Source organism: Jaculus jaculus, chromosome X (assembly GCF_020740685.1).
Source record: "Jaculus jaculus isolate mJacJac1 chromosome X, mJacJac1.mat.Y.cur, whole genome shotgun sequence".
Taxonomy (NCBI): domain Eukaryota; kingdom Metazoa; phylum Chordata; class Mammalia; order Rodentia; family Dipodidae; genus Jaculus; species Jaculus jaculus.
Window position 1 is genome coordinate 7559588 of NC_059125.1, and position 10374 is coordinate 7569961.

The 10374-nt window shown below is 42.9% G+C and overlaps 1 protein-coding gene across 1 annotated transcript; it reads left to right on the forward strand.

Annotated features, from left to right (window-relative positions):
- Positions 1-7988: 7988 nt before the first annotated feature.
- LOC123456715 (mediator of RNA polymerase II transcription subunit 28-like) lies at positions 7989-8820 on the forward strand. The gene has a single exon (XM_045140901.1). It carries the CDS (start codon positions 7989-7991, stop codon positions 8556-8558), a length of 570 nt encoding a protein of 189 aa, XP_044996836.1. The 3' UTR covers positions 8559-8820.
- The last annotated feature ends 1554 nt before the right edge of the window (positions 8821-10374 follow it).

A 10374-nucleotide genomic window follows, 5' to 3' on the forward strand; every position in this document is an offset into this window, starting at 1 on the left:
CAACCTGAAACATGCAAAGCTATGTGGATCAATGTTTTCTGTAGGTATTTTCCCAAATATTATACCTAAGTTGGATGAAGCACAAAGACCACAGAAAGCAGGCGGGTCTGGTGTTGTCTGCTTTCCTGACTGCTCTGTTGGAGGACTTAATTTTTGATACATCATCATCATCAATATTATTATTATTATTCTCATCAGCCATTATCCAGGAAAAAGCAATTGACTCAGCCCTCTGAAGTGTATATTGCTGTGACAGAAGATAGAAATTTGCTAGACAGTCAGGGTAACAGAACCCCAAAAGTGAATTTTTAAGTGGGAAAGATTTCTAGATTAAGCTTGCATCCTTCCTAGATGACAGAAGCTCTGATCCTTAATGAAGATTACTGCAAAAGCTGTAAAATCTCATCTTTGTCTGCAGTAACCTATAAACCTGATCTGCCTCTTATAACCATTCCCCCACTAAAAAAAAAAAAAAAAAAAACAGAACTGAGTCTCAAGGTGGGCTTCTCAAATCCCCTCCTACCTCCTTGGGCAAGAACTCTGGTCCTTCTTGCACTGGGGTTCTCAAACCCCCTCTTGCCTTGGTAGGCAAGAGCTCCATCTTTTTAAAAATTTACTTTATTTATTTGAGAAAGAGAAAGAGAGAGATAGAGAATGGACACATCAGGGCCTCCAGCCAGTGCAAATGAACTCCAGATGTGTGTGTCCCCTTGTGTATCTGGATACGTGGGTCCTGGGTCCTTTGGCTTTGCAGACAAGTGCATTAGCTGCTAAGCCATCTCTCCAGCCCCCTTCCTTCTTTTATTTTCTAGGCTTAAACCCCCAATTGCCCCATTGCCCCGGCCAGCGGGGAGTCGAACAAAGAAGCGAGGTGAAAATTTACCTGAATGAAACAAGGCAAACAGACACAAGAAGGAGACCATGCTAGATGTTTGTCACGGCCTCGGAGAGTTTATTCTTACATGTAGGTTTATATAGGGTTGTAGGGGGAAGTGGACGTGGCCAGGGCAAGGAGTTGTCAGGAAACCTAGAGGGGATGTAATTAGGTGTTCATCTAATCTTGCCTCACTGACTTAACATCCTGACTGCACCAGGTTTCACATCCTGACATAAACTGGCCTTTTGCAAAAGATAAGATTCTGTGAGTAGTCTGCTGACCGGTTCCAGAAGTACCTAACAGAAAGCTGGATGGACCAGCTTTCTGAGTAATGAGTCAGTTTATGAGCAGGCCCAGGCAAAATTGAGAGGCTTTTGCTCCATGGCTCCCGACACCCAATCTCTTCCTCCTCCTAAAGTTTTAAGCTATAATAAAATCTTTCTGAATATTATCCTCTGGTCTGTGATTTCATTATTCAAATACATAGGAAAAGAATCCAGGCACACCTCAAATTATTGGTGTATTGGCATACAAGGAACCTATCAGGTGAATTTGAACTTGAAAGATGGATCCCAACTCATGAAATCATAATGCAAAGAGGGAACCAGTTTCACACTCAAAATAAGCTTCTCTTTTCAGATGTTGGTGACCACTGGGAGACTCAAACCTCAGTAAAATGCTGAAAAGAAGTGACAATAGAGTGTTCAGCACTAAGTGAGACATCTCTATCCCACCCTCCAAGTCTCAAGGAATCATTACAGAAGAGGTGGCAAAAAAAATGTAAGAATCAGGGCTGGAGAGATGGTTTAGTGGTTAAGGCTCTTGCCTGCAAAGTTTAAGGACCTAGGTTCGCTTCCCTAGTACCCATGTAACCCAGATGCGCAAAGTATATCTGCCTCTCTCTATCTCTCTCTTTCATAACTAAATAAAATTATTTAAAAAAATAGGGCTGGAGAGATGGCTTAGCGGTTAAGCGCTTGCCTGTGAAGCCTAAGGACCCCGGTTCGAGGCTCGGTTCCCCAGGTCCCACGTTAGCCAGATGCACAAGGGGGCGCACGCGTCTGGAGTTCGTTTGCAGAGGCTGGAAGCCCTGGCGCACCCATTCTCTCTCTCTCCCTCTATCTGTCTTTCTCTCTGTGTCTGTCACTCTCAAATAAATAAATAAATAAAATTTAAAAAAAATAAAAATAAAAAAATGAAAGAATTTAAGAGTCAAAAGAAGGGGAGGAGAGCTTTGCAATACGGTCTGGCAGACATGAAGTAGCCCATGGTATTCATGATGACACCTACATAGGAGCTGGGGGTGTGGAATACTGACATCAAAAATAGAAGACAGTGCTGGGCATGGGCGTGGTGGTGCACGTCTTTAATCCCAGCACTTGGGAAGCAGAGGTAGGAGGATCACCGTGAGTTCAGGCCACCCTGAGACTACCAACTGAATTCCAGGTCAGCTTGGGCTAGAGAGAGACCCTACCTCAAAAAAAAAAAAAAAGTAGGAGGAGGAGGAGAAGAAGAAGACAGACTAGTTGGAGAGAAGAAGGGATTCAGTGAAGGGGGACTACGAGAAGGGGAAAGAAAGGATGGTGGTAGGGAATTATGATCATGGAATATTGTCTATATGTACAAAAGTCAACAAAAGCATTTTATGTGAGAGTGAGAGAGACAGAGAGAGAATTGGCATGCCAGGGCCTCCAGCCACTGCAATCAAACTCCATATATGCGTGCCCCCATATGCCCATGTGCAACCTTGAGCACTTTTTATCACCTTATGCATCTGGCTTACATGGGACCTGGAGAGTTAAACATGAGTCCTTAGGCTTTGCAGGCCAGTACCTTAACTGCTAAGCCATATCTCCAGTACTAAAAACTTCTCTCTTTTTTTTTTTTTCCCAGGTAGGGTCTCATTCTAATTCAGGCTGACCTGGAATTCACTATGTAGTCTCAGGGTGGCCTTGAACTCACTGCAATTCTAGTACCTCTGCCTCCCTAGTGCTGGGATTAAAGGCCTATGCCACCATGCCTGGCTCTAAAAACTTCTTTTAAAAAGAATTATAGGGCTGGGGAAATGGCAATAAAGGCATTTGCCTGCAAAGCCTAAGTATTCTGGTTCAATCCCCCAGGATCCATGTAAGCCAGATGCACAAAGGCACATGCATCTGGAGTTTGTTTTCGGTGGCTAGAGGCCGTAGCATGCCCATTCTCTCTTTCTCTCTATCTGCCTCTCTTTCTCTCTCTCTCTCATAAATAAGTAAAATATTTTTTAAAAAAGAATCATGATGGGAGGTATATTTTCATTAGAAAATTCATGAGTTAGCAACAAGAGCCCCATTTGTTAGCTTTCAGATACAGATGTAGGATTCAGGAATAATTGCAGGGTGTCCATGGTTATGCAGTCTTGTCAACACTCATTGTTCTATTTATACCTTGGGTGACAAGTCACTACATTTCTATAAATAGAATGGAAATTTAATCATTTCCACCTTAATCTTGTAAATCTCCAATCTTCTCAGTAATCAAGAAACTAGCTATAAAGTGGAATGGGAATATGTGAGGTGATGGGTGTAATGAGCCTGTGAGGAAGAGTCATCACAGCTAAAAAGTAAGTTTATAAGGAGGAAATGGGGCTCCCTAAAATCTGCAGCAGGTGATTGCTTGGGAAGAGTGGCCCTGAAAAGATGAACCACTTTGAACTACTTGCATTTCTTCCTGAACACCCATTCAATTGTATGTATTTAAAAAAAGGCAAATTGGAAGATTTTGGAATAAATATAGCAAAAACATATAAAGCCCGTAAGTTCAAAAAATGAAATATAGCTGGATGTGGTGGCGCACACCTTAAATCCCAGCACTCAGGAGGCATAGGTAGGAGGATCACTGTGAGTTCAAGGCCACCCTGAGACTACATAGTGAATTCCAGGTCAGCCTGAGCCAGAGTGAGAACCTAACTCGAAAAAGCAAAATAAGTTTTTTTTTTTAAAAAAAGAAATATAAAACTGTGATTGATGGCACAGGCATTCAATCCCTGCAACTAGGAACAATAAGACAGGAGAATGTTAAGTTCAAGGCCAGCCTGGGTAACTTAGTAAGAACTTGTCTCAAAATAAACCAAAAACCAAAGTAAAAACAAAAAAAGGAACGAGTTAGTAGATGACAGCCAATGAAATGTGACCATAAAATGTTGATAGCTAGAAAGCGGTTTAGTTGAAGGGGAGTGACTCAGCATAAAGATAAAACTTAAGAATTCAGGGTTATCCACTCCCATCTCCATGCCTTCCCTCCCATGATGGACTATAACTTGGAACTGTAAGCTAAAATAAACTCTTCTTCCTTAAAAAATAAAATTGTGGGGCTGAAGAGAGGGCTTAGTGGTTAAGCGCTTGCCTGTGAAGCCTAAGTACCCTGGATCAAGGCTCCATTCCCCAAGACCCACATTAACCAGATGCACAAGGGGGCGCACGCATACGCATCTGGAATTCGTCTGTAGTGGCTGGAAGCCCTGGCGCACCCATTTTCTCTCTCTCTCTCTTCCTCTTTCTCTGTCTGTCGCTCTCAAATAAATAAATATAAATAAACCAAAAATTTTTTTAAAAAAATAAATAAATAAAATTGTGGGCTGGAGAGATGGCTTAGTGGTTAAACGCTTGCCTGTGAAGCCTAAGGACCCCAGTTCGAGGCTCAATTCCCTAGGACCCACATTAGCCAGATGCACAAAGGGGTGCATGCATCTGGAGTTCGTTTGCAATGGCTGGAAGCCCTGGCACGTCCATTCTCTCTTTCTCTCTGCCTGTTTCTCTCTCTGTCTGTCGCTCTCAAATAAATAAGAATAAACAAAAAATAAAATAAAGTCGTGGAAGAGGTGGCGGAGAGAATGTAAGAGCCAAAGGAAAGGTATGACTCCTTACAATGCAACTGTCCAGACAGAAATCGACCTCAGTGTCCATGACCTCGCAGTGCCTAGCAATACCTTCAAAAGACCCTCATAATAGGAGAAAAAGATGATGACATCAAATTAAAAGAGAAACTAATGGAGAGAGGGAGGGGATATGATGGAGAGGGCAGTTGCGAAGAGGAAAGTGGGAGAGGGGAGGGAATTATCATGGTTTATTGTCTGTAAGTATAGAAGTTGTCAATAAAAATTATACATTGAAAATTAAATAAATAAAAGCAAAAGAATTCAGGGTTGAGTAACGGAGACAAGAAAAAGTCAGTTCAGGATGCATACTCCATGGGATGCTTATGGAATCAAAGGTAGCAAGTACACATGAAGGGTGAGGAGCAGAAGACCAAGACAAAACCACGGCTGAGAGCAAGCACACTATAATAGAGAGAGAAGAATTAAGTCAGCATTCCATTTCCCAAATTTTATCTTTCCAGGCCCTTCCCCCTCTTGGCTGCGAGAACACCAGCAGCCACTCCTTTACTTTCAGGATAAGAAAATGATGCTAAAGATAGATGTTGGGAGCAAGGTAGCCTTCTTTTGTAAGTGGCTAGTTAGGGACAGGGATCCAAAGGAATACAAACGTCAACCCACCCTCAACTTGACTCATCAAGGTGGTGATCAGAGACAGTCCTGCTGTTCGCTTTATTTCCTGGTTCTTCCTCCTTCTAAGAACTTTTGGCCAGCCTCTTTCCCACCAGTGGACCATTTTGAGTCTGTGCTCTTATCTCTGACTCACCAACCAATCAAGCCATTTAAACTTTTCTAATAAAGGCCATCCAAGTCAATGCCTAATTTGCATATAGGTACCGACCAGTAAAAGTGCTTCTTATCATACAAAACCCCACCCCAGAATAGTGGCTGACCACCCATTTTTCCAGCACCTCTCTCCTTCACAGAGAGCTTTGCTGGGCTTGCAATCTTTTCAACTGTCCTTGTCCACCATTTGTTGCAATTGGGAGACAAATAACTCACCCTAAAAACTGGTAATGTTAATATGTGAAGACCCCCAGTGAGACATCGTAGCCGTCCTTAATCAGCTCATAATGAGGTCCTTCCATTGGCAATCCTCACCCATGTGCACATTGATCCCATTAAACCAAGCTTTAATTGAGCCTTTGCTAATAAAATGATTTACTGAGCCCAGGTATATGTCAAGCACATTATATACATTATTATCATTTTGTCTTCCAAATAAAACCAGTTTATCTCTGATCTTAATAAAAGTTGAATAATGTGTGGTTCTTTAAAAAAGGGGGGGAGGGGACTGAGGAAATAGCTTAGCAGTTACAGCATTTGCCTGTGAAGCCTAAGGACCCGGGTTCATTGCCCCGGGACCCACATAAGCCAGATTCACAAGGAGGTGCATGTGTCTGGAGTTCATATGCAGTGGCTGGATGCCCTTGCATGCCCATTTTATCTTTCTCTCTATCTGTCTCTTTCTCTCTTGTAAATAAATAAATAAAATATTAAAATATATACATATTTTAAAAAAGAAAACAACATGCTGTGGAGATAGCTCAGTTAATGCATGAGGCTGGGGATTGAATCCCCATTGCCTTATAAAATCATGTGTAGGGCTGAAGAGATGGCTTAGCGGTTAAGCGCTTGCCTGTGAAGCCTAAGGACCCCGGTTCGAGGCTCGGTTTCCCAGGTCCCATGTTAGCCAGATGCACAAGGGGGTGTCTGGAGTTCGTTTGCAGTGTCTGGAAGCCCTGGCACGCCCATTCTCTCTCTCTCCCTCTACCTGTCTTTCTCTCTGTGTCTGTCGCTCTCAAATAAATAAATAAATAATGGACAAAAAATATTTTAAAATCATGTGTAGTGGGGCAGGGGAGATTGCTCAGTAGTTAAAGCACTTGCGGCACAAGCTGACCACCAGAGTTCAGATCCCCACAACCTACATAAACCTGGAGGCGGCAGTATGCACATCTGCAATCCCAAGGCACCTACAGTAGTAATGGGAGGCGGGTCAAGAGAATTCTAAGCTCACAAGCCAGCTAGTCTGGCCTTTCCAGCAACAAACAATAAGACTGTGCCTCAAATAAGGTGGAAGAAGAGGACCAACCTCCCAAAGTTGTCACTGATCCTCACATGTATACCATGGCATGCATGCATACACACACACACACACACACACACACAATTAGGCATGATGGCACACACGAATCAGTTGAATTGGGAGAAAATAGAAGATTTCGAACACGATGTTGGTGCTGCTACTTTCTCTATTAATTAGCTGGCAGTACACATGCCTACTACATCCCTCCAGTGACGGTCATGCTCCTATTGATCCTAAAAGCTATAGTAACACTTCAACAAATCTATTCCCAAGTACTGCATTCTCCTTTTCAGTTTTCTTACACTCTCCTCACACCCGTGAAAACAGTCATTTTGTTTAAAAACATTCATCAATTTATCTAATTGAAACATGCTATATGCTTCCTTCCAGGGCTTTAGTTACATCTTTTTTTGAAAAGGGGATGCCAGGGTCCCTTGCTGCTTCAAACTAATGCCCACCCAGCTTTACATGGGTATCTAGGGAGTTGAACCTGGGCTAGCAGATTTTGCAAACTCCCCAGCCCCTTAAGATTCATCTGAATCTTGATGGACTAGAAGGTAGAATTTAATAATACTAAGCTCATCATTCAACATTGCTGTGTCAAAATGCTTGAGAAAACAATTAACCTGATAAAAATAATTTATTGAAAGAAGGATTTCTTTTGGCCCCCAGTTCTAGAGCCTTTGGTCCATGGTTTGCTATAGGCCTTCTAGTGTGGCACAGCATCCTGACAGAGAGGGTTTGGTAGAAGGTAGAGTGAAGCATAGCTATTCAGTTCATGGCAGCCAGTAAGGAGAGAGACAGAGGGAAAGAGAGAGAAGCAAAGGAAGAGGTGAGGGACAAGGTCAACCCTTTAAAATCATGCCTCCAGTGACCTCCTTCGTCCAAGCAACCCCATCTCCTAATGGTACATCTGGCTATTAATTCATCAAAGGATTAATCCTCCAGTAAGCTACTTTCACCAACTAGACCCCATATTCTAATAATCCATTCATCTAGAATCAATCAAAGGATCAATCCATTGATGAAGTTATATTCCTCGTAATCCAGTTACCTCTCAATTAGCACCACCAGCTGAATACTAAGTTTGGAACACGTGCGCCCCTGCAGACATGGCGGCTCCCCTGGGCGGCATGTTCACCGGGCAACCCCCCCCCCACCCACCCACCCCCCCCCCCCCCCCCGGTCCCCCGCCGCCGCCGCCGCCAGGCCTCCCGGGCCAGGCCTCGCTCCTGCAAGCGGCGCCTGGAGCTTCCAGATCATCGAATAGTACGTTGGTGGACGAGCTGGAGTCGTCCTTCGAGGCTTGCTTCGCTTCTCTTGTGAGTCAGGATTATGTGAACGGCACTGATCAGGAAGAAATTCGAACTGGTGTTGATCAATGTATCCAGAAGTTTCTGGATGTTGCAAGACAGACAGAGTGCTTTTTTCTACAAAAAAGATTGCAGTTGTCTGTTCAGAAACCAGAGCAGGTTATCAAAGAGGATGTATCAGAACTAAGGAATGAATTGCAACGGAAAGACGCTCTGGTCCAGAAGCACTTGACAAAGCTGAGGCACTGGCAGCAGGTGCTGGAGGACATCAATGCACAGCACAAAAAGCCAGCCGAAGTCCCTCAAGGCTCCTTGGCCTACCTCGAGCGGGCATCTGCCAACATTCCTGCACCTATGAAGCAGACCTGAGTGCCCTGGCCAGCGCGGATTCCTGTCCAGACAGCTGATCACGCTTCCTTCCGTATGGCATTTTGGAAGAACTCTGTTGAAGAATGATAGGCTGGGTGTGGTGGCACATGCCTTTAATCTCAGCACCTAGGAGATAGAGGTAGGAGGATTTCTGTGAGTTCGAAGCCTCCCTGAGACTACATAGTGAATTCCACGTCAGCCTGAGCTAGGGTGAGATCCTACTTCAGTTAAAAAAAAAAAGAATAATTTAATGCTAATTTTATGTTCCCACTGTTATTAAGTTTGGAACACGTAAGTCTTTTTGGAGGACAGTTCATGTCCAAATATCTTCTTCACTAACAATACATATGCATGTCCATTCAGTATTAACCTCTGGAATCCTATTGTTTTGAGGGTATTTTCCCCTACATATATAATCATTATAGAATGATCCTATAACCCTAAGTCAATTTATATTGATATTGTGGTGTGAAAATCTGTAGCAGAGTAAGAATTTGGCACTCTTACAGATATGCCTTAGACGAGGCTCATTATATAGAGTAAGGCAAGATAGTATATGGGAATGGCAAAGCATATGGATCCTTGGAAGATCTAGCCTCATTTAACACTCCCCAGAATGCAACCCTACCATTCAAATCCCACACTTCACTCAACGATAAATTCACAATTTCCATCCCCAAGCAATTATGCAAAATATTCCTTCCAATTGCACATAGTACTGTGAGTGAAAGAAATGCTGTAAATAGAGCTTTCTTCATCTTGGCAGCACTTCCAATGATATTTCAGTGCTCCAACAATCACTCCACTTCTAAACCATCGGTACACTGGGCTAATGTATCCACAGCCTTTTCTCAAAACTAAGCATGGTGCCAAGAGATCACTTCATCATTGTAGCAGTTGTAAAGTCGAGCAAAATCATGAAGTGTAAGTTTCCAACTGTCCTAGTAAAGTGTCAGCTGGTCTTTTTCACAGTCGCCTCCACCAAAGTTTCTTTGAAGTGTTCACAGTCATTAATTTTGATCCATAGCTGACATGAGTGAAAAAAATTAAATAAATGCTTGTACAATAAATCTCTTCATCTGAATGGATGGAATGGATGGACTATCGATTAATGAACCTCATGGACAGACTACTCACTCTTCTCTTTGTGAGGGGGAGGAAGATGGGTACAATCATGGAGTTAGAATCATTGCTTTATAACTTTATCTGTCATTGCTAAAAGCACAGGAGCAATGGTGACATCTTGTGTCAGGTTAAAAAGTAACAAGACCTTAATTCTTTATGGGTCTACTGGGAGTACCTCAGATGAGCTCTGGCTAATATTCATCCATACCTAATCCTTTAAGCTGCTGATCAAGTCATAAAACAGAGACTTTCTAAGGTACAGAGGTAAGTCCTGCAGGAAGGGTGGAAGAGTTCACTTGACACTTGACTCATCTAATTGCCATCTCAATAACTGGACAAGTTCTTAAACTCAGCCTTTCCACTAGGCCAGATAATCCTCAGGAAATCCTCAGGCTCTGGACCAAACCACTGTCAATCCCAAGTAGTTAGAGAGTAGCTCTAGAGCTACTTAGAAATAATATTTATTCTACTGTCTTGGCCATTTTTCAAATCTTATTTCTTTGAAAGCCCTTCAGACATCACATGGCATGACTAGACCTTCTCGAACCCAAACTTAAAGTCACTGATGGCGGTGGTCAGCTTCAAAGCCACATATCCTGTTGAGAATGTTCTCCATGAGAATGGTACTTCTTAGCACTGGCCACAACAATACTGGAGCTCAATCAGCTTCACATTAATGAAATCACAATTT